General features: G+C 36.2%; 1 protein-coding gene and 1 pseudogene across 3 annotated transcripts in view; one reads left to right on the top strand and one right to left on the bottom strand.

Annotated features, from left to right (window-relative positions):
• The window catches only part of ANKRD28 (ankyrin repeat domain 28), a 184,417-nt gene that overhangs the window by 132,342 nt on the left and 25,831 nt on the right, over window positions 1-26,244 (bottom strand). The window contains exon 2 of one of the 3 annotated variants that reach the window (XM_063113786.1): window positions 14,925-14,997. The exons of the other annotated variants lie outside the window; for them this stretch is intronic. Coding sequence (XP_062969856.1) covers window positions 14,925-14,942 — 18 coding nt within the window. The 5' untranslated portion in view covers window positions 14,943-14,997. The remainder of the gene's footprint in view (window positions 1-14,924; window positions 14,998-26,244) is intronic. 3 annotated transcript variants of the gene reach the window in all.
• The window catches only part of LOC134390833 (small ribosomal subunit protein uS5-like), a 33,116-nt pseudogene continuing 25,543 nt past the window's right edge, over window positions 18,672-26,244 (top strand).

Consider the following 26,244-nt stretch of genomic DNA (forward strand, 5'->3'; position numbering starts at 1 on the left):
CAGAAGCGAAGGTAGTTTCAGCAGATGAGACAAGTGGTGGGATGTGGTCACTGGAGTAGGTAAAGCCAAGTGGAGAAGATCACTGCTGTGGAGGTTGTTAAATTAAGTAAGATGTTTAAAATGTCATTAATGAGGAAATGAAATCACCTGGATAACTAAGACAAATATGATCCAGATGTAGAACTGAGGAGACTTGACAGATAATAGCAACAAGAACGGCCACCTAGCCAGATGGCATGTGCCTCAAAAAAAAAAAAAAGTTTTTATAGATAGGTAGAGTAGTAATATTTTAATATTTTAAGACAATAATAGGAGGACTAGAAGAATGCTGACTTTGCCCCCTTTCCTCCTCCCAACACAAGGACACAGGCATTTCCAAGATACTCTGGGTGTGAGCAAAGGAACAGCTAATACTTGAGAAGACCTCTGGAGAAGCATGTACTTACAAAAACATCAAGTTTCAGTTAAGCTGAGAGGTGCAATGGACTTTCGGTGGAAGTACAGACTAGAGTTATAAGAACTTAAGTTCACAATTATTATTTAGATAACCATTTTCAGATTTGAGTCTTGAGAGAAGTAATTATTTCCTCCCAAAAGAACATAACAACAAAAAAAGTCAAACATAACAGGTAAATTTTCTAGAATATATCTAATATGCCAATACTAAGGGAGAAAGGGAAAAACTACTCTGCTAGCAAACGTGTAGTTCTGTATTTAAGATTTTTAAAAGTTATTTTCTTCATAATTTAGATTACTCGAGAGGGAGTCTGAAATTAAGCAAAAACATTCATCATTGAGACGGGATTGAAGGCCAGTTTGAATTACAGATTTTCTTTTTTTAAAAAGTTTTGTTACTTCCAAATATCCTATTCAATCTGTTTCTTATTAGTATAATTTTTAGCTAGGATTTATGTGATTAGCAGTATCCCTGGCATATGACTTATGTTCTATCAGACCCACGATAAACACATTTTCTGAAATATAATTACATTATTATTTGCAGTTAATTATCTTTCAGTGAAAACAATTTCACAATACTCCCATATCACAAATTAGTAGAGTGTAAAATTTTTATTTTAAGCAGGCTGAATTTTTGCATTCTTTAAAAAAGATTGAGGAAAGTTTACAGCAATTCATTCTGGTTTCCACAATGTGGTGACACTGGGGTAAATGTAGTATCAAATTACTGTATTCTAAAAGCTGAAGGGAGAAAATTTTCAATTTAAAAATAAGTTGCTATGGTTACCAAATGTTTATCATTACAAGCAATAACTATGAGAGGCATCCATGGAATTCCCACAAGTACAGTAAGATCAATAGCTGAAGTGTACACTGGTTATTTCACACACTGCATACATCACTTCCATTTCAAAGTAGCTATCGTTTGGGAAATACTACAGAAAATGATTCATTCTTTTTGAACCACAAAAGGGTGGAGACAAAGATACTGAACATAATTATTTTAAAATTCAAGTGATGACTCAGATAGTTTAGTACATTTTTCATATTCTTTAGTTCCCTTTATCAAAGAGTGCTATAATTTTACACATCAACTTGTATTGTTAAAAGGAGGAAAGTGTGTTTCCAACATGTTTCAGGTGTGGAGTTTCTTTTACGCATAAATAGATTTTCATGCCCTTGATAAACTTATAAAAAGCCATGCTTATAATTAACGTTAATTCACACTAAAACAATGTCAATTCCTTCAGATGTAGTCAATTCTGAACTTCTAAATGCAAAGAGGATCTTGTCAGAATTGAAAACTAGTCCATTTCTGACTAACTGCGTTGCAAACCTGCTCTCCAGTTATTGTAGAAATGTTTTTGTCTGTTTTGTTTATATTCAGAGCATTCAGTATTATAAGAATACTTATAAAACTTTTGACAGAATATAATTCTGATCTTAAAATTATGAGGCTCATCATTACATCTTAATGAGGCTCCCATAAAGTGTCTACTTTTCAATGTAATAGAATATTAAATGTTTGTTCTTTAATATTAGGGCTATCCTAAACTGAAAATACTTTATAAAATAGCATGTAACACTCACTTGGCTTAAACAATGAAGGGATTTATCATCACAAACAGCAAGAATTGAATTAAGGTGGCTTTAGGGTGACTGATTCAGTTATTCAATGACATCACATAGGACGTAGGCTCCTTTTAGTTTTTTCCTAAGACTCAGCATATGCCTTAGGTTAACCCCCTTCACAGCCACAAAATACCTGCCATACTTCATGGCATTACATCAAACATGTATGTTTGTCCAATGGAAAGTGGAGTTTCCCTCTGTCTCCCTTTTTAGGTTCAAGAAAGATATTCCTAGCAGCTCCACAAGCTCACTTTGCCTAACATGCAAAGAGCCAGGCCTGAATCACACGTCTCTTCCCAAACAAATCACTACTAGGTAGAAAAGAATTACTGTGATCAGCTTACACTATTCAGAATTTCCCCAAGTCATGTGGAATAGTGGACATCCAAACAAAACAGAGGGTTAGGTAAGCATGCAAGAAGGAAGTGGGTAATGGCCTAAGACAACCAACAATATGCTATGATTACATAGAAAAATTAAACCGTGGCATTTTCTTCCAGTAGTTTAATTTTCCCACCATTATGAATTAATCATAACACTTGTACTGGAAGACACTTTGAGGGCTCTAGAGATTTTTAAAAGAGAAAAAAATCAGTAATCAGTAATTCATCTTAAAACAGACTAAAGGAAATCATTTTATAAATGTCACTGAAAAATAGCAAATAAGAGAATAGCACAACTTAGAATACGAAATAGTAAAATTACACCTTGATTTTGACCAGTTAACACAAAAGTTTTATTTCTAAAATGTCTCCTATTAATCTCACTTTTCTCCTCTATGAAAACCAAGGCTAATTACTAGACACTAGGCAGATCACATCTAGAGTAATGAGAATAGAACACATTCAAGGAGGGCATACAATGGTGAATATAGAAACCATGTCATAAGGGTTGATAAAGCTGAAGATGTTTTGTCTGAAAAGGGGTCAGGGAGAGTATGATAGCTTTAAAGTATTTGAAGTGCTGTCACTATGAAAAGATACCAAAGGGCACAGTTCTAGTGATAAGATCTAGGATCAATGAAAAACAAACAGGAAGATAAAACCTGATTCAATATAAAACAGTACTTTTATCTACCATTTTAAAATCTGATACGGAACAAAGTTGGCTCCTCATATGGGGCAGGGATGAACATCCCAGGTAACCTGAATAGCTATTATGGTTCTAGGCACTTTATGTGCACTCAACTGTAACAACATGCGGGCAAAATAGTTTTTAATTCCAATTTCACAGTTAAAAATCTGAGTTGGACAAGTTAAATACTGGAAATCACAAGGCTCAGACATGGGGAAAACTGGATTCTAACCCAGGAGTATCTGTCTCCAAAGCACATCACACACCTAAGAGAAGTTAAATTAGCAGTTGTTAAGGAAACAAATGGGATTTTTGAGTTGGTGAGAAACAAATATCTAATTTGAATTCCTATTCAAAATTAAGATGCTAGAAATGAAAAGTATTACTCCCTTCCATTTGTATCAATACTTCCTAGATTAAGAATGTTTTCACATCTATTCTCCCATTGGTTCTTCACAGCAAAGCTCTAAGGGAAGTTGGGGAGGCATCATCCCCTGGCATTCTACCTCAAAGAGAAAAAGGACAACAAAGATGAATTCTTTCAACTTCCCTCTGTTACTTCCAAACATATTTGTATTTTCAATTTTTCCCCTATTTCATTTATTCAATAGATATCTATTAAACACTTCTTACAGGCCAGGTACCAAATCTCAATGACTCTGCAGTCTAATGGGAAGAACTTAGAGGAAAAAGTAACTTCTTTCAAAAATATATCCATCTTCTTATAGACCTTACTTTATCGATTCTGATTCCTTTCTTATACAGCTCTGATTTAGGCCTCATTGCTCTCTCTGTTCCTTCCTGTTGGCCTACAGAAAACTTTCCTGCCTCCGTACCAAACAAATTACCACTCTCTTTTTAAAATTGTTTCAACCTACTACAACCTGGTTTCCTACTGACCAACCAACTGAAATTGCTCTAAGGGCACCAATGATAACCTGCTGCAAAATCATCATTATTCTCAACTTCTCCATAATACTGGATAGCAATGACATTTATTAAACTCTCTTCTTCCTGCTTCCCTAAAATTTTCATATATTTTTCTAAATCTTTTTTGGCCTCTTCTACTTAGCTTTTTTTCTATCAACCATACTTATAAATACTGGCTTTCTTTTCAGATGTTTTTCTAGACAAACTCATTTCAAAATTCAACATATCATCTCTAGTCTACCTCCCCAAAGTGTTCTTTTCCTGAATCCCTATGTTTGTTAATAGTGGTTAATAGCTGGTTAATGGCATCACCATATGCACAGTAGCCTTCCTTTACTTCATCCCTCACTTCTAGTTAGTCTTCAAGTTCTAGGCATTTTACCTAAAATCTTTCTGAACTTTCTTTCCTCACAGTGACCTAATTCTGGGAACCACTTCAGTCCTCACCTGAGCAGTATCATAACTACCTCCACACCAGTCTCACAACTTTTGATTCTCCTTCCTCTAGTTCTATCCACCTTTACAGCAGACACAGTTCTATCACAAGAATCCCTTCCTTTATGCAGTAACTCTGGTCCAGAGACATAAAAAACCCAGGCCTGACCACAGCACCTCCTACCCCTAGCCCCATGTCTAGTTCAGGAACAAGCACATGACTGAAACCGGACAAAGCCTTATTCAGGACTTCACTTTCCTGCCAAGGCTATCAGGAAAAATACTCTCTTTTCTTCTGGGACTGTAAGGACACAATCCCAGTAAGCTAAACTGCCTGCAGAAAGAAAAAAAGGACAAATTTTAAAAAGGGTAGGGGAGGACTAACATCATCAAGACTGCAGAATAGTCAGTCCCCAGCATCACTCCATCACTACAACTGACCAATTTACAACTATTAGAAAGCAAAGACTTCCAACCTGGAACTGCTGAAGCTCAAGGGAAGAGGAGGAGAGACGTGCAAAAGGCTGTCTGGATGGCGGGAGAAGCCACAGTGAGAGGAAGAAGAAACTACTCCAACCATTTCAAGCCCTGGCCACTTCAGGATTGGCCCTGTGAGAGGCAAGACAGGAGCCAGCAAAAACTGCAGCTGAGCCCTTTGTGTGAAGTTGCCTGAATTCTGCAGGGGAGAAGAGGGCCTTGGAGTGCACCATACCAGCCCTCAGGCCAGTGGCCAGTGAGAGCAATGACAACGTTCCCAAGGGGCTGCGGCTGACCAAAGAAAGGAACCACCCAGAGCTGGTGAGTCATCAGGAGGGAACCATGCTCGGCCCACCCCAAGGGAAGTGTTTGGAGTGCAGGAGGGAGAGGCTGGACCACCGGGAGAATATTGGGGTGCAGAGTGGGCTGCTGATCTGCCTTCCGATCAGCACAGGTACACTCAGTGGAGAATGGTCAGGGCAATAGAACTGGCAGGGGTGCAGTTTGTTGAAGTGATTCAGTCTTGGACCAGAATTTCCACACAGCCCAGGTGTGTCTGACCTCAAGTACTGGAAGTGATTAAAAGGCCAGCAAATAAAATCCAGTTAGCACAAAAGCCTTCCCCAGAGAAAAAGCAGGAAAGTAGCAATTTAGTGCTGGTCCCCACAGGAAGTTCTCCCAATTTTGGAATTAACCAAAACCACAGACCAGAGATAAAGCTCTGATATTAACATGTGAAGGTCTAAAACCACCAAAAGAATACCTATGATACCCAGAACAGGTAGCAGTCTCTTCAAATGCCCAGGTGTCAACATAAAGACACAAAGATCAAAAAAGAACAGAGAAATAAGAAACCAACAAAGGAAACAAATGAAGCACCAGCAATGGACCTAGAGAAACAATGGATTTATGAAATGTCTGACAGAATTCAGAATAATCCTCTTAAGGATGTTCAGGGAGTCATAAAAAAATACAGATAGAAAATTAAAACAGGAGGAGAATGAGAAACTTGACAAAGGAATTGAATCAATTAAAAAAAAACACATAGAAATTCTAGAAATAAAGAATATATTATCTGAACTGAAAAGCTTGATAGAAAGCCCCAACTGCAGACTTAAGCAAAGAGAGGAAAAAAATCAATGAGCTCAGAGATGAAACACATGAAATTACTCAGAGAAGCAACAAGAAAAAAGAATAAGAAAAACTAAAACAAAAATATAGCAAATATGAGACTTCCTTATGTGAAATAACCTCTGCATAATTGCATACCTGAATGAGAAGAAAAAGGAAGAGATGTAGAAAGCCTATTCAAGAAAATAATGGCTAAAAATTTCCTAAGTATGGAGAAAGATGATAGCATCCAGGTACAGGAAACTCAGAGGTTACCAATCAAATTCAATCCAAGGAGGAACACCCCAAGGTACATCATAATCAACTAATCAAAAGCAAAGACAAAGAAAGAATACTGAAAGCATCAAGAGAAAAAAAACGCAGAGCCTTAATACATCTCTCAGCAGATTTCTCAGCAGAAACTCTACAGGCCAAAAGAGAAAGAAGGATATATTCAAGGTGCTAAAGGAAAAAGACTGTCAACAAAGAATTCTCTATCCAGCAAAACTAACCTTCAAATATGAGAGAGAAATAAAGTCTTTCCCAGACAAACAAAAGCTAAAGGAATTCTTCAACACTAGACCCGCGGTACAAGAAATGTTATAGGGAGTTTTTCAGTCTGAAAGAAGATGCTGCTAAGGAGCAGCAAGAAAACATTTGAAGGTACATAATTCATTAGCAAAGTAAGTTCACAGACAACCACAGAATACTACAATGTTGTACAGGTGATGAATAAATCGCTTACATCTCTAGTTTAAAGACTAAAGGACAAATTTAACAAGACACTAACATATACAACAACCATGTAAGAGAAAAGATGTAACTTGAAACAACAAATTGTCAAAAAGTGGGGGGGAATGACACCAAAGCACTAAGTTGGCTTTGGTTTTTTTCTTTTTTCTTAGTTATCAAAGTTAAATTGTTACTATTCTAAAATAATCTGGTATACTTATAACACGTTTTTTTGTAAGCCTCATAGTAACCCTAACACAAAAACTTATAAGAAATACACTAAAAACAAATAGCAAGAAATCAAAATACACTGCTAGAGAACAACTACTCAATCACAAAGGACAGTAAGATAGGAAAAAAAGGAAACAAGTATCAAAAAAACAACCAGAAAAAAAAGGAACAAATTAGCAACAAGTACCTATATATCAATAATAACTCCAAACATAAATGGATGAAATGTTCCAATTAAAAGATACAATGTGGCTGAATGGATTATAAAACAAGAACCAAGAATTTGCTGTCTTACAAGAAACTCACTTCACCTATAAAGACGTACACTGACTGAAAGTGAAGGGATGGAGAAAAATATTTCATGCAAATGGAAACTAGAAAAGAACAGGAATAGCTATACTTACATCAGATAAAATAGACTTCAAGCCAAGGAAAGTAACAAAAGATAAGAAAAGTCACTATATAATGATAAAGGGACCAATTCAACGGTAGGATATACAAATTCTAAATATATACACACCCAACTCCAGAATACGTAGTTATATAAAGCAATTACTATTAGACCTAACAGGAGAAATAGACTTCAACACAATAATAGTTGGGGACTTTAACATCCCACTTTCATCAAAGGACAGATCATCCAGGCAGAAAATTAAGCAAGAAACATCAGAATTAATCTCTACTCTAGGCTGATTGGACCTAACAGGCATATATATAGAACATTTCATCAAACAGCTGCAGAATACACATTCTTCTCAACAGCACATGGAACATTCTCTAGAACAGACCATACTTTATTCAGGTCACTAATCAAGTCTCAACAAATTTTTAAAAACTGAAATCATATCAACTACCTTGTCTGACTACAATGGAATAAAACTAGAAATCAACAACAAAAGGGACACTAGAAACTTTACAAATACATGAAAATTAAACAACATGTTCCTAAACAAATGAGTCAAAAAAAAAAAAAATGAAATTAAAAAATTCCTGGAGACAAATGAAAATAAAACACAACATACCAGAACCTATGGGATACAGCAAAGACAGTTCTGAGAGGGAAATTTATAAGAATAAATGCCTACATCAAAAAAGAAGACAGATTTCAAATAAACAACCTAACATTACACCTTGAGGAGCTGGAAAAACAAGAACAAACCAAACCCCAAATCAGTTAGAGAGAAATAACAAAGATCAGAGAAGAAATAAATGAATTCAAGATTTAAAAAACAATACAAAAGACTGATAAAACAAAGAGTTGGTTTTTCGAAAAGATAAACAATGATTGATAAGCCTTTAACCGGACTAACAAAGAAAAAAAGAAGACTCAAATAAATAAAGTCAGAAAAGAAAAAGGAGATAATATAACTGATACCACAGAAATATAAAGAATCATATGAGACTACTACAAACAACTATACATGAACAAACTGGAAAACTTAGAAGAAATGGATATATTCCTGAACACATACAACTTCCCAAGGTTGAATCATGAAGAACTAGCAAACCTAAACAGACCAAAAACAAGTAGTGAGATTGAAGAATAAAAAGTCTTCTCACAAAGAAAAACCTAGGACCAGATGGCTTCACTGCCAAATTCTACCAAACATTTAAAAAACTAACACCAATTCTTCTCAAATTCCTCCATAAAACTGAAGAGGAGGGAATACTTCCAAACTCATTCTACTAAGCCAACATTAACCTCACCCCAAAACCAGAAAGACACAACAACAACAACAACAAAACTACAGACCAATATCACAAATGAAAACAGAAGCAAAGATTGTCAATAAAATACTAGCAAACAGAATCCAACAACACATTAAAAACATCATTCACTATGATGAAGTGGGATTCACCCCAAGGATGGCTCAACATACACAAATCAATAGTTTGATATACCACATCAACAGAAGAAAGGGGAAAAAAACTATGTGATCATTTCAATAGATGCAGAAAATACATTTGATAAAATTCAACACCCCTTCATGATAAAAACACTCAACAAATTAGGCATAGAAGGAATGTACCTCACCACAATAAAGGCCATGTACAACAAACCCACAGCTAATATCATACTGAATGAACAAAAATTGGAGGCTTCTCCTCTAAGATCTGGAACAAAACAAGGATGCCCACTTTCCCTACTCTTATTCAACTTAGTACTGGAAGTTCTAGCCAGGGTAATAAGGCAAGAGAAAGCAATAAAGGGCATCCAAACTGGAAAGGAGGAAGTCAAACTATTCCCTTTGCAAATGACATGATCATATACATAGAAAACCCTAATGACTCCATCAAACAATTACTAGAATAAATGAATTCAGTATAGTGGCAGGATACAAAATCAAGACACAAAAATTAACAGCCTTCCTGTATGCCAATAATGAAATAGCTAAAAAAGAAATCAAGAAAGTAATCTCATTCACAATGGCTACCAAAAAAAATGAAATATGTAGGAGTAAATTTAACCAAAGAGGTGAAAGACCTCTACAATGAAAACTATAAAACAGTGGTGGAAAAAACTGGAGGACACAAATAAAAGACATACCATGTTCTTGGGTTGGAAGAATTAACATCATCATAATGCCCACATTACCCAAAGCACTCTACACATTCAACGCAATCCCTAAAATATCAATGGCATTCTTCACAGAAATAGAAAAAACAATCTTAAAACTTGTATGGAACCACAAAACACCCCATATAGAGAATGCAATTGAACAAAAAGAACAAAGTTGGATGTGTCACACACTTCCTGACTTCAAAATATATTATAAAGCTAAAGTAACCAAAACAGTATGGTACTGGCATAAAAATAAACAAATAGACCAACAGAACAGAATAGAGAGCCCAGAAATAAACCCATGCACTTCCAAGCCAATTCATTTTTGACAAAGGTGCCAAGAATATACAGTGGGGGAAATGACAGCCTCTTCAATAAATGGTGCCAGGAAAACTGGATATGCACATGCAGAAGATTGAAACTAGACCCCTATCGCTCACCATACACAAAAATCAACTCCAAACAGATCAAAGACATAAAGTTAAGACCCAAAACTATGAAACTACTAGAGAAAAACATAGGTGAAATGTTACATGAAATGGAAGTGGGCAGCGCTTTTTTGAGCAAGACTACAAAGGCACAAGCAACTAAAGAAAAAATACACAAATGGGACTACCTCAAACTGAGAAGCTTCTGCACAGCAAGGGACACTATCAACAAAGTGAACAACCAACCTACAGAATGGGAGAAAGTGTTTGCAAACTACACATCAGACAAAGGACTAATATCCAGAACATATAAGGAATTTAAACAACTCAAAAGCAAAAAACCCAAATAATCCAATTAATAAATGGGTTAAGGACCTGAATAGACATTTCTCAAAAGAAAACATATAAATGGCCAATAAGCACATGAAAAAATGCTCAAAAGCACTGATCATCAGGGAAATGCAAATTAAAACCACAATTAGATATCATCTCCATCCAGTTACAATGGCTATTAACAACAAGACAAAATTTAAAAAAAATGCAGGCAAGGATATGGAGAAAAGAGAATCCTCCTACATTCTTGGTTGGAATGTAATTTGGTACAGCCACTGTGGAAGACAGTATGGCGATTCCTCACAGAACTAAAAATAGATCTACCTTACAATTCAGCTATCCCACTACTGGGTATATACCCAAAGGAAATGAAATCAATACATCAAAAATTCACCTGTACTCCCATGTTCACTGCAGCACTATTTACAACAGCCAAGAGATGGAATGAATCAATTTAAATGCTCATCAACAGATGAATGAATTAAAAAACTGTGGTGTATATACACAACAAAATACTATTCACCTATAAAAAGATATGACAGCCTATCATTTGCAGCATCATGGATGGAAGTGGAAACAATCATGTTAAGTCAGGCACAGAAAGACAAATACTACATGATGTCACTCATACGTGGAATCTTTAAAAAAAAAAAAAAAAGGTGGTTCTCATAGAAGTAGAGAATAGAATGGCTACCAGAGGCCAGGAGGGGAGGCGAGGGGATAGGGTGGAGGGAGGAGAAGTAGACTAAGTGGTGTAAGTATAAAACTATGCTATCTACCCTAAGTGAATCATTGTGCAGTATATGCATGTATTGAAACAACACATTGCAGCCCACAAATATGTACAAGTAAATGTTCAGATTTTAAAAATAATAATAATAAAAATAAACTAAAAATTATTTTTAAAATAAATAAAATAAAAGGGGTGGGGAGGATAGGGAATCCACTGTCATCAAGTCCTGGATCTGGCTCTGCCTGACCATCCCTACTACCTGGCCAATAAATTTCCTTTTCCATTTAAGCCAGTTTGGGTTGGATTTCTGTCATTTGTAACTAAGAGTCCTGATTAACAATTTTCTGCACCACCAGTTACTTTTCTAAATCATAAATAACACTGTCTTTTATTTAGTCAACTAAATTTTATTAAAGTATACTAAAGACTTCCACCACTACTCTGTCTTTAAATTTCACATATATCAATGTGCTTGTTGCAACTGAAATTTACCAGGCCATTTCATGCAGCTCTGCCCTTGTATATGCTGTTCCCTCTACATAGAATATGCCCCCTCACCTCCTTATCCATAAAATAAGGTGGAAAATTAGACAGCAGTCAAATCATGAAGGGTGCTGAATGCCACGTTGAAGTATATATACTTCAACCTGAAGAATGATGGCGAGACCATTAAAAGATTTTAAGTCAAAAAACGACATAATCAGACTTGTATCTTACAAGACTCACTATGGATCCAGTGTGAAGGGTGACTTAAAAAATGAGGTGAGACTAAAAGCAGAGAAAACGGTTAGTATCTTATTGCAATAGTCTAAGCCAGAGGCCACAAGAGATGGTGAAAGAGTAAACTGAGACAACTTCTCTGGAAAGAAAAAAAGATATTAATAGACAATAGCTATCAATAGCACTGATAAGTCTTCAATCTCTTTAAGCTAGCACTTCAACTTGCAAGAACGTAGGCATAAGAAAATAATGTGAGGCCTACAAAATTTATATACTGATATTTTACTGAAGCATCATTTATAACAAAACATTGAAACAACCTAAATATTAAATAAAAGAATGACTTAAAAGATAGTATATTACACAATGAAATTGTACCTAATATTTAAAAAACAAATTTTTAAAGAATTTCTAAAAACATGGGATAATACTAAAAAATGTTATGTAAAACACAACACTATATACAAAATATTCTTATGTTAGATAATAGAGGGGATTTTTTTTAAGCAACAACTATAGACAAGTTAGGTCAGTGGCAGGGTTATGGGTAATCTGTTCTCTATTTCATGTGTTTGTACGTTTATTTTTTTCTGAGTAACATTACTCTTTAGCCATGATCCTTACTTGCTCAACTCAATCACTACCTTATAGTTAAGAAAAATAAGACCTAGAGATATGAAATGACAGACGTTCACATTCTAAGAGTTAAGACCAAAACTTCAACACTGCCTTCAACACTAAGACTCATTGCTAAGAAGCAAACCTGCAAGGCCAAAACCATTTAACATACAGCTCCTGTGAACCTATAATAGTTGGACCTCGAAGGCAGACCAAGGCTGCTGAGACTTTAGACTTTAAACAAGGTTGCTGGGCTGCAACAGCCTCTACATTCATACCTCAAAAACCATGAGTAGCTGGTGAAGAGCAGACTACAAGAAGGTGTAATATAAGAAGCTTGTTTTTATAACTTTATATTTATGTACGTAACTCTTCAAAGAGCCGGAAAGGAAATAATGACCGACTATATTGGAGAAAAGAAGGCCTCAGAGTGACTTGTTTATGGACATTGATGTCCTGGAATCTGTACTTACTTTGCTTTTTTTTTTTTTTTTTTTTAAAGAGAGAGAGAGAGAAAGAGAATGCTTTACACTACATGAAATTACTTCCCTGAATTAGGATCTCCATAATCTTGTTATAATCCCAAATAAACTCTGCAGACCTAAGTACTCAATTCGAAGATCATTTGGTAGCTAAAAAAGCAGAATTTGAATACAATATTTGTGAAATAAAAAGATTTCAATTAAAGGAGTCTGAATGGCTATTGGATAGGAGAAAGAAAAAATCATCAAGGACAATTTTAAAAACATAAGCTACCTGTATTTTTTTTTAACATTACAAATTAAGAAACTGGTTTTATTTAGATACCATTTAAACAGTGCCACCTAAAAAATCAAAACATTTAAAATGCTCCTAAGGTGGTGATTGAAGATCATATTATAAACTACAGCTAGGCACAGCTCATAACAATTTTCTATATAGGGACTTAGCTTTTAAAAAAAATTTAATTTGTATATTATATCACAGGTGATGGTTATGTTTTACTAGTTTGAATTTGCCCATCTGTATGAACAACTATATCCATATCTCAATTTCATTGTTATTTAAGGATGAATTTTCAAATGGTTCCCTTATGTAAATTTAAAAAGGGTTTGCAGTAACTAATGCAAAAGCACCACCCAGTGGTAAAAGGTGATAATTACAATTCATACAATGACCACTGCAAAAGTACACAGTTAAATGCTTTGTGACTCGGCATGGTCTCCAAGACACATTACCAGAAAAGAAAAAAATAGACGGGTTGTGTGATACTGACAGTGCCTGCTATTATGTTACTATTTTTCCAATTAAATCTTATCCTTACTACCTTAAGTTTGCATTTTTTTTCCCTCTGTTTCCCCTACCAGTTAACAAAATACTTTGTTGAGAACAGGATTAGGATAGGAGCATTGTAAAATTCATCCGAAGTCTTTTCTGAGCCAGAAGCTAGAAAGTAGGTTATAAAGAACAGAAATAAATGGAGGGGGGTGGGGGGGAGATGCATTTCCAATGGAATTCTAGTCACCAGCCATCCCAGGTAACAACAAATGAGTCATCTCATATACTTTCAGCTTCTTTCAGTATCCAACATAACAGCTTTCTAATAACCACATCTTTAAAAAAAAAGTTTAATACAAATAAGAACAAATTATAACAAACGCCCAGTAAGGACAATTTTTTGTTTTGAAACAACTTATCAAGTCTATTTAATATCAAATGTAATTGTTGTCTGGGTTCAAAAGATTTAACAAAACGTACAGCAGATTACAGCTTGGTAATGGTAAAGAAGCCGATTACTGGGCCATAGTTTCTTCCTTTACACTCTACAAAATCTTTCAATATGTTTGAATTTCAAATAAAAGCCTAACAATACCAATGATATCAAACAAGCTTCACTAGTGCCTTCAGTCTAACACCTCTAGGGTTTATGAGATTTTTAAAACCACTTTCACTAAAAACACAGGAGTCACTCAAATAATTGGGATTCCCCAGTGATTAATGACTGGCTGATAATGTTTAATGTGTGTACCACAAACATTTAACTTCTAAGAAAATAAGCCATGAGCAAAGTGATGCATACAGCTGGACAAAAGGATAAAAATAAAAAATATCTAATAATTTATTAGTTTTTCAGGACAAAATAAAACTAGTTGCAATACTGTTATTTTCAGCTATTCAATATTTTCTTCTCCAAGCTACAACATAGAGGTCTTAAATTAAATTATAAGCCCCTTCCACTGAAAATCTATTTGAATTATTAGGTTGCTATACTAAGTCTTCCACTAACAGAGGACCCCACTACTATAAACAAAATGTCTACGATAAAGGATTTTGGCTGACACTAAGTATTTATTCACATACAGTTATGTATACAAGCTAAGTTTAAGTTATGAAGAGGCATAAACAACAAACTAACACACTACATGAGCTACCTATATTACTGCAGAGAGACTACTAGTAAATAACCTACCATAATAGGAATTCCCATACTATTTTCCTCTGGTAGAAGCAGTAGTTGTATTGTTTCAATTCCAATCACAGGCCTGTGGCAGAAAACAGAAATGAAAAGCAAGAATATACTGACTCTAGAAATAAAGGGTTTTGTTATAAACTAGTACCTTAAGAAAACATTGAATTATTAGGTAATATTCAAAAACTTACTTTGGGTTTTACTAATTCAGAATTTAGTTTTATCCTTCTATGAAGAAAAAAAAAATTTAAAGGCTTTCTTTATATATGAACTAATCTTTACTGGATTCCCAGAGACCCAAAAAGTGGAGTTTGTTTCCTAGAACTGCTAGCAACAAGTCAGCCACATAAATGTTACGTACGTACACACACACACACACACACACACTTGTTCAAAAATATTCATTAATAACATATCCAACTACTTACTAATCAATAATTATATTTATCCATGGGGATGTCTTAATCTAAGAAGCTGCCTATAAAGTATAGTCACATCAATCTATATTATTATTCAACATGTAAAACATGTTCATCTTAGAAATACATAAATTTAAGCAATCAGTATATCTCCGAAAGATAAACACTGGCACGATGTACTTTTTAAAAAACTGAATAATATATATTGTTTAGTAACTTGCTTCTCCTCATTTCTCCCCACTTAACAATGTGAACCTTTACTCATGTCCTTTAATATTCCTCTATAAAACTTTGAATGACTATACAAAATTCCATTCAAAGGTACTATTTTATTGTAAGCCATTTCCTAAGGTTGCTTCTAATTTTTTATTCTCATAGAGTACCTTTTCTAAAAATACTATATATTGTTATGTAATAATTTCCCCAGAATAAAAATAAATTACCTTAGTTAATTTTAGTAAAATGGCTTATCTTCAAATAAATAAAGTTAATCCTAAAAAATTATGGAGACATAATTCTCAGGTGCTTTGACCTGGAAAGAACATCAGAATTGAATTCCTTCTATAATATGCTGCCAACCACATTTCCTATTGATCTGAAAGAATCAGTTTTTACCATCTTTGCCATAGTAATCATTACTGATTTCTTAATATGCCTTTCCAAAAAGTTAGAAGATAAAAACCATCCTATGTAGTCTGGTGCAAGGTTAACTACAGTTTTAAACATATTAAAATTTATTTCTCTTCTTTTCAAAATTATTCATGAGCAAATTAACATTGTCAAAAAAGATTAAAGAGACGTTATTTTTAATATGTGTTCTACAGCATATAACAGACATGGTAATATAATTAGTTTGCCATTTGGTGGCAGCAAATACAAAAGAAAATAAATTTCCTGAGTATTTCTATTTACAGTATTACCAACACAAAGGTAAAGTCTTCCCTGAGTCATATTTTAACAAGTGTTTCAAATAAAAGAAGCAGCTTTATAGGTTTTGATAGTTATATTTTAATCTTGTTATATTAATAATCAAGCTCAAAATAATATCATGAGCAAATCTGATTGAAAATAGACTTATATTACTATAGTATTTACCAATACAATTGCCTTAAAAATTATGACTCTTTTGATGCTTATCAATTAACATGTAATGTCAATGACTTTATTTGTACTAATAATAAACTTTCTTACTTTAACCAAATCAAGCTAGCCTAGCCTCCTACCCCCACAAATACTTATTCAACAACTGTTTGTTAATAAACCACTTAAGTGCCAAGTGCAAGGTATATATACAGCATTGAACAAGAGAAATAGTGTCTGGGTTCATGAAGGTTACACAAAATCTCTCATATGAGGGGTCCTCAAAAAGTTTATGGAAAGATTCATTTTATCTCTTAATTCTATTTTTCCTAGAACTTTTTCACGTACCCTCGTATTTCTTTTTCTTAGCTTTGTAATATAGGGTAGTAAACGACCAGCTTGAGAGCCTAAGAACCCAAAATATTATAGCTTCTCTCCACCTATAATTTACAATGAAAAAAACACTACACATAAAAAATTAGAGTATGAAAATACCACTAAGGTGTTCTTTTTTTCCTAGTATGATTGCCTTAAGATCTTTCTCCTCTGTTGAAATATTGTTATTTCAAAAGGAAAATGTTTGATACCCTGTATTTACTACCCTGTTTGTTCAATCCAGATAATTGACTGAAATACATAAGCAATATTCAACAACTGAAAAAATATAAGTAGAGCATCTTTTCATACAGAATTATCACATAGCAAATTGTCAAACTTCTCAGTGATTTAGTTACAGAAGTTACTGCCAAAGTGTCTTATAGTCCAAGACACAGAGGCATGAGGCTAGGATCACAAGTGGATTCAAACAGACTAAATTTGTGCATATACTGACAGATTAATCATAGACTTAAGCACATCTGAATATATTAAAGGCCCAGTCTTCTACAGAGTGAGCACCTCCTTCAAGGACAGGGGCTGTATCTCATTCATATCAGTACACCCACCTCTGATTTTTCTTAACACACAACAGTGATGAACAAATTCTCATGCATGAAGACTTCTCATACTGAGGATTGTACAGATTGAGTATATCCCCCCCCTTACCAAAATGCTTGGGACCAGAAGTGTTTTGGGTTTCAGATTTTTTTGGATTTTGCAGTATTTGCAAATATTTAACCAGTTGAGCAATCCCTAATCCAAAAATCATAATTCCAAAATGCTCCAAAAAGCATTTTCTTTGAGCGTTATGTTGGTGCTCAAAATGTTTCAGATTTTGGATTTTGGGATTAGGGATGCTCAACCTGTATTTTGTCAGAAGAGAAGTACCATGTTTTTTCCCCTTGTTTTTTGTTTCCACCCAACTAGACACAAGATTTTACAGGTTATAAACTAACATTGGCAATTTCATATGGTCCAATGTAATGCCAATTGTTCATGACATAAGTTCTCATATAGACACACACATATATGGTGCATTAGGAATCACAAAATACTCATATACCAGTCAATGAATATTAGGAAAACTGGAGGGGCAACCTGGAAAATAAAATTAAATAGGATTCCTTTGCTAAGTGATCATAATACTTAGATTTACATATTTAAAGAAATATAAAAGTACCAGGAAACTACTGACTGATTTCCTCTTATGATGGGAAACAAGACAGGGATGTCTGCTCTTACCACTCCTATTCACTTTCATACTGGAAGGCCTAGAACTGCAATAGGACTGTAAGAAGAAATTAAAGACAAACGATTTGGAAAGGAAGAAATAAAACTGCCTGTATTAGCAGACACAATTGTCTCTGTAGAAAATTCCATGGAACCTACAAAAAAGTTTCTAGAATAAGCAAGTTTATACATTATAATTGTTACTTCTATATCGACCAATGAACTGGAAATCAAAATAAAAAGAAAAGTATCATTTATAACACCAAAAAACCCCCAAAATACTAAGGTATAAATTTAACAAAATACGTATAGAATCTGCATGCTAAAACCCACAAAATATTGGTGAAATAAATCAAAGATGACAAATAAATGAAGAGAGACACAACAGTGTCCCCCCTTATCTGCAGGGGATACATTCCAAGACCCCCAGTGGATGTCTGAAACCACTAATAGCACCGAATTCTACGTATACTACGTTATTTCCTATACATATATATGATCAAGTTTAATTTATAAATCAGGTATGAGATTAATAACAACTAATAATAAAAACAACTATAACAATACACTGTACTAAGTTATGTGAATGTGGTCCCCCTCTCTCAAAATATCTTAATATTGGCCATGGCCAAATGAAACCATGGAAAGCAAAACCATGGATAAAGGGGGACACTATTGTACCATGCTCATAGATGGGAAAAATCAGTATTCTTAAAAAATCAATTTTACCTCATTTAATCCATAGACGAAATGCAATCCCAATCAAAATCCCAGTGGGTTTTTTGTAGAAATCAATAAGCTGATTCAAAAATTCATGTGAAAACGCAAAGGAACTAGAATAGCCAAAACAATTTTGAAAAAGAATAAAGTTGGAGAATTCACACTACTAGAAAGTTATAAGTAATCAAGACAGTGTGATACTAGAGGAAGAATAGACATATAAACCCAATTCACACTACTAGAAAGTTAGAGTAATCAAGACAGTGTGACTTCTCTAAGAGAAAACCAAATAGCAGATGACACTGGTTGCAGCTGGAGGGCCCAGAGGCCCTGGGGGCCCTGGAACAGGAGGTCTCATGCTCATTGAAGAGGCAAGGCTGAGGACAAGGAGTGGATCCCCATTACCAAGCTGGGCCGCTTGGCCAAGGACATGAAGATTAAGTCCCTGGAGGAGATCTATCTCTTCTCCCTACCCATTAAGGAGTCTGAGATCACTGACATTTTCCTTGGGGCATCCCTCAAGAATGAGGTTTTGAAAACTATGCCAATGCAAAAGCAGACCCATGCTGACCAGCGGACCAAGTTCAAGGCATCTGTCACCATTGAGGACTACAATGGCCATGTCAGTCTGGGTGTTAAGTGCTCCAAGGAGGTAGCCACCTCCATCCGAGGGGCCATCATCCTGGCCATGCTCTCCATCATCCCAGTGCAGAGAGGCTACCAAGGGAACAAGACTGGCAAGACCCCCACTGTCCTTTGCAAGGTTACAGGCCACTGTGGCTCTGTGCTGGTGCACCTCATCCCCGTCCCCAGAGGGACTGGCATAGTCTTGGCCTCTGTGCCCAAATAGCGGCTGCTGGTGGCTTGTACTGATAACTGATACACCTCAGCCAGGGGTTGCACAGCCACCTTGGGCAACTTCGTCAAGGCCATCTTTGATGCCATCTCTTAGAGCTACAGCTATCTGACCCCACCTTGGAAGGAGACTGTGTTCATCAAGTCTCCCTATCAGGAATTCACTGACCATATTGTAAAGACCCACACCAGAGTCTCTGTGCAGAGGACCCTGGTTCCAGCTGTGGCTACAACACAGGGTTTTTATACAAGGAAGATTAATTAAGCCTGTTTAAAAAAAAAAAAAGTGTGATACTAGAGGAAGGATAGACAAATAAATCCAATGGAGTGGGATGGGAAGAGTCCAAAAAGAAATCCACATGTATACGGTCAATTGATTTTTGGCAAAGGCACGAAGGCAATTCAACAGAGAAAGAATATATGACCAACAAATGGTCCCTGAACAAATAGATAATCCACTTGGAAAATGGAGATGAGGGATATTTGCTTATACAGTCATAAAATCTCTATGTATAAACAAAATAATGTTGGTTGGCTATAGTAAGGGGAACCAGATGATGTGGATAGATGCAGAAGGGACAATTTTTATACTATACACTTTTTATTCCTTTTAAATGTGAACCATGAGACTGCCAGTTAGATTTAAGTTTTAAAAGTTACACAGATTAAAAAAAAAAAAAAAAAAGTTACACAGATAAATCAGATGCCTACCAGTGATAAGAATGACTTAGAACAATGCTTCACTCAATAAATAAATGAAATGTATGAAAATAGACTCATTTTACTCTGCCAGTCTGTTTTCCTCCAACACAAAGATTCCCAGACCAAGTAAATCAGAAATCTCTAGGGATGGAGACTAGGAACCTAATTTTAAACAAGTGATTCTAATTCAGAGCCAAGGCTTAGAACCATTGATAGGCATGGTTATTAGGCACAAAGCACTGTGCTAGCCAAACTGAATTGATACAATATACTTCCCACCCTCAAAGACACAAATCAAATGATCAAGAGACACTGATTTGTATATGGAACATTAATTTGGTCACATGGTACTGCAGAGGAAATATTTAAGAACAATCATCATTTTTGCTAACCTCCAATGAAAACATTAGGTAAAAAAGCTTGATAGGAAATGTAAAGGCAAATCATAACTAAAGCCAAAATGTTTCATTATTTTAGTTATACTAAGTTTCCATTTATATTGTCAGAGTTAGGGCTCCGACCCTCCAAATCCATTGTACAGACTGGGTCACTGACCCCTCACATGCATGTTCATGCTAGGTAATTGGGAAAGATTCCAGGAGCTGTTGGCAGATAACATGAGCTCAGTCCTCAGCTACCTCAGCGGCAGCAGCTTACAGGTCAGGCAGTGGCCTTGCAGAGGGTCCCAGGGGCACTAGCAGCAGCAGCATCCAGCAACACTAGTGACCTCCCCGTGTCCCCCCATAGGGGGGGCATCCCGGGGATGGGAGGCACCACAGATCAGAGCCACTCATCCTTATATTTAAGTCCATAAGCCAGGACACCTGGGTGCACATACGCAATTATACTAGACGATAACCAAGGAACACCTGAGCACACATGCCTATTTACATCAAATGCTCGGCAAGATTCTGAACATCTGAGGGGCCCTGACCATTTTTCCTATATTTTCCCAACAGGAAACATGATGATGAATCAAGTTGACGACATCTGCACAGATCAGTATTACCACCAAGAATGGAACAAACTGTCATTATGTGGCCATCAGCTGTGGAGCAATATATGTGAGTATGTATATATGTGTATGTACGGGTGTATATATATATATACACACACATGCATATACATCAACCTATAATATACATAACATGTAGAATAAATAGGTGGCCATATATATATTGACACCTGCTTTATTATAGCTGACATTCTTGCGTTCTTAAAAAAACAGCTGAATCTAATCAAATCTCTAAAGCTACCAATTTACAATATAAAATAAGGGACAGAGGAATATGTCAAGTGATACCATGATACAATCACCCAAGCTAGAATGTGGGAAATTCTACACAACAAATGACACAAGTTCTTCAAAAAATACACAGATTTTTTTTAAAAGGGAGAAGGAACTTGTTATAGAGACTTAAGAAACCAATCACGTGCAATACTATTCTAACAAACTAACCTTCAAAAGACATCCAACACAAAATAAAATGAAAACTGAATATGCTTTAAAATACTCCAAAACCATAAGGGAATGGTAAAATGTTGATAACTGTTGAAGCTGGGTAATCAATTCATAGGGATTCATTAATGTCTTTCTGCATGATAGAAAGTTTAAGAATTATATTAAAGAAAATCAATTATAATGGTGATGTATCAAAAACAGAGTGAAGCAATATTAGATCAATATCTGTCTATTATTCTATTCACAGATAACACTATTTCAGACAGAGGAGTCAAAAAAGAAAAGAAAGTAGTCACTAAACTTTACAGCAAGCCACAAGGATACTTCAAAAAGTTCATGGAAAGATTTGTATTATCCTTTTTTTCTTTTTTTTTTTGGACTGGTAAGGGGATCGCAACCCTCAGCACGGAGTGGTCTGCACCACGCTCAGCTCAGCCAGTGAGCACACTGGCCGTCCCTACACAGGATCCGAACCTGCGGTCTCGGCGCTACCAGCGCTGCACTCTCCGAGTGAGCCAAGGGGCTGGCCCTGTATTATCTTTTAATTCCATTTTTCCAGGAACTTTTTGAAGTACCCTCATATATCAGCCAATTTAAGCAACCTAGGGGATCTGATCAACCTAAATTAGGGTTTCTCAGTGTCAGCACCATCAACATTTTAGGGCATATAATTCTTTATTGTGGAGTCCAGTCCTATCCATTGCACGATGTTCAGCAGCATCGCTGGTCCCCAATCCTATCCACTGTAATCCCTGGTCTCTACTGAAAATGGTAGCACAATCTGTTCCCAAATTGTGATGATCAGAAACATCTCCAGATATTGCCAAATGTCCCCTGGGAAAAACAGTGATCTAAATTAATTATTTCTTAAAATGGTGAGCTTACTATAAAAAGCAAACGGAACTTAGTAGTTAAGTTCCTCAAAATCCAGCAAAAACATTTTGAATAAAGCTGCATTAGACTACCAACAGACGAGATATTTTCTTCATCTTAATACCAATACTCAAATATTTAAACAAAGACTTCACCTTTTTAAAAATGTAAGTAATACGTACATTTCCTTACCTTTAAACACAATTGTATTGTTGGGTTAGGGCCATAGCTAGGCTAATTGGCTGACTGGGGCTATTGTCAGACTCCTGCCAATGTAGCCAATTGTATTGTTAAAGCAATTCACAACTAAACTCAAAATGTTCCATTTTTATATTAGTTGCACTCAGTTTTCCATTTGTATCGTCTGGGCTAGGGGTTAGGACCCACAGTCTCTTCAAACCCCATTGTACAGACTGAATCACCAGACCCCTCACATGCCAGGCTGGGCCACCAGACCCCTCACATGCAGGTCCATGCTAGGTAATTGGGAAAGATCCCGGGAGCCATTGGCAGACAACACAAACTCAGTCCTCAGCACCAGTTTACAGCAGTCTCCAGCAGCAATGGTGGTGGTCTCCCAGAGGGTCCCGGGGCCCTGGCAGCAACAGCTTGCAGCAACAGTCTCCAGCAGCAGTAGCAGCCTCCCCGTGGCCCCCTTAGGGGCATCCAGGGGGCAGGGAGGCACTGTGGATCAGAGCCACTCGTCCTTCATACTTAAGCCCATAACCCAGGACACCTGGGTGCACATGCACAATTACATTAGACAATAACCAAGGAACACCTGGGTGCACGTGCATATTTACATCATATGCTCGGCAAGATTCTGAACATCTGAAGGGCCCTGACCATTTTCCTTCATTTTCCCTACAACAATGTATTAAACAAATTAGGCTTCTTTAATAATTCAAGGTAATGAACACTATACCCATTTATATTCAGCTCATCCAAAAAAAAGTGGGAGTGACATCACAAAATATGGCAGAGTAGTGAACTTCAAAATTCCATCCCTCCACAAAAGCAATAAATAAGCTGGCAAAATCAATCAGAATCAACATTTTTATAAGCCTAGAATCTAATAAAAAACATAGAACAACCAGGGGAACGCTTAATGAAGAAAGAAGCTGCTGAGTTTTGTTAAGAAAGCCGTGCAGCATTTTAACTTACCTATTTACCACTCCCAGCTCCTCCACATGGCTGCAGCCAAGATACAGAAGCCCACATAGGTGCAGGTTGTTGGTACCAAAGGGACCAATGTGGATCTTATTCTCAAAGAATTATGGTTGTGTGTTTTGAACTATGTGGCGGCTCCCTGAAGGATTGACTCAAGGGCTTGTCTTTGTTCCACCAGCCTAGGAGATTCCTAGGACTGAAGCAGCTTCCCACTGATGTCTTTCAAAAGCATTTAAGGCAAGTATTTAGCCACAGTCACCTGTGGTAAGAGATAACACTTGGGGCAAGCAATAGACAGACCTACAAGCCTGGGGAAAAAAGAGGCAGGGGAAGGAGATGGTTAAGGGAAAAAAGCTTTGCAAAGTTCCCACTAATACTGGGAAATCTAGAAGGCCACATGCATGCCCAGGGCTGAACACGTGCTCAGAAATGACCCAAGAAAACCCTAAACTTCCACCTCTGGCTCACCTTTCAGCTCTGTACAGGCAGGATGTGAAAGCTAAGTCAGAGTTGTGAGCACCTTGGCTGAGCATCGAGTTCCCCAACACAGAGCAATTTGCAAAGACTAGGAGAGTTTTTCCTTTTTTTTTTTTGATCCAGTTGTTTAAGAAAATCTCTGCCAAAACATAGCTGACCACTAAGAGAATGGAACAGAGAATTCAGTGGTAACACACGATGAATACAGAATTTACAAAAATAGTTTAAATTAGAATCATTAAATAAACAACAACCCATAACAAGCAGCAATAACAATTCCTGGGGATGGGGAAGAACTGGATTTCCTACTACATTATAATACTCAGTGTTCAGTTTTCAACCAAAAAAACCTTGAGGCATGCAAATAAACACAAAAGTATATCCTATTCACACACACACAAAAAGAAATTAATAAAAACTGTTCCTGAGGAAGGCCAGACAATGTACTTACCAAAGACTTTAAATCAAATGCCTTAAATATGCTCAGAAAACTAAGGGAAACACTGGACAAAGAACTAGAGGGAACCAGAACAAAATCTCACCAAATAGAGAATACCAATAAAAACATGGAAATTTTAAAAAGGAATCAAATAGAAATTCTAGAGCTGAAAAGTACAATAACTGAAATAAAAAGTATCTAGTTCTTTTAAAAGATCAACAAAATCGACAAACCCTTAGCTAGACTGACCAAGAAAAAGAGAGGAGACTCAAATTACTAAAACCGGAAAAAAAAAGTAGGCACATTACTATTGACCTTATATGGGGAAAAAAAGGTTATTAATGTTGTTATTAAGGTTATTATAGCTATATGCCAACTAATTAGATCTACACAAAATGGACAAATTCCTAAAAACATACAAACTACCAAAACTGACACAAGAAATAGAAAACCTGAACAGACCTATAACAAATGAGATTGAATTAATAATCAAAAACCTTTCAACAAAGAAAAGCCCAGGACTGGATGACTTCACTGATGAAGTCTACCAAAAATTTAAAGAATTAACATCAATATTTCCCAAGATGGAAGAGAAGGGAACACATGAATACTCTCTTCAACAAACAGTACTGAGACCACCAGATATCTACATTTCTTAAGCCAGAATTACCGATACCAAAGCTAGAAAAAAGACATCATGCTGGGGGTGGGGTGGGGTGGGGTGGGGTGGGGTGGGGTGGGGTGTGTGTGTGTGTGTGTGTGTGTGTGTGTGTGTGTGTGTGTGTGTGTGTGTGTGTGTGTGTGTGTGTGTGTGTGTGTGTAAAAAAGACAACTACAGACCAACATCCCTTATGATTAGAGATATAAAAACCCTCAACAAAATACTAGCAAACTAAATTCAGCAGCATATTAAAAGGATTATGAACTGTGAGAAACGCTCTCACCCATCCAATGACAAAGGATGGACATGGAGATACCAGATGTGGTGAAACGAGACTTTAATGGCGGTCTTGCAAGATTGGGTTTCTGATGGCAGGCACACCCGAAACAGTTACATTGAGCAATTTACACCCTAGTGTGCAAGTCCTTCCCCCAGTTCCTCACTGGCTGAGTACTATGGGGTATATAATATTGCCAAACATCACCTAAGTTTCATTATTTCCTTATAAGGTATTTATTGTTCACTTCCTGCTGATAGAAAGGAATGGACTCAAGCCCAAGAAAAAGGCCCACCAGAAAGTTCTGAGCAGGGAGGAGAACCAGAAAATGAAAAGAACAAAGGGCTGGTGACCAACCACCTCTTGAGAAGTTATTTCTCAAAGGTGACATGCTATTCCAGTGACTTTCTAGGAACGTGCATTCCCTGGGTTTTGTCATACCTATAATCTGGTTAAGCAGCTTTTGTTAGGCTATTTCTGAAAATGAATCACTTAAGCTATTTTCTTACAAAACTATAGCCAAGAAGGATTTATGCCAGAAATGCAAGGTGGTTCAACATTTTTAAAACAATTAATA

This window comes from Cynocephalus volans, chromosome 11, assembly GCF_027409185.1.
Source record: "Cynocephalus volans isolate mCynVol1 chromosome 11, mCynVol1.pri, whole genome shotgun sequence".
In the NCBI taxonomy this organism is placed as follows: Eukaryota; Metazoa; Chordata; class Mammalia; order Dermoptera; family Cynocephalidae; genus Cynocephalus; species Cynocephalus volans.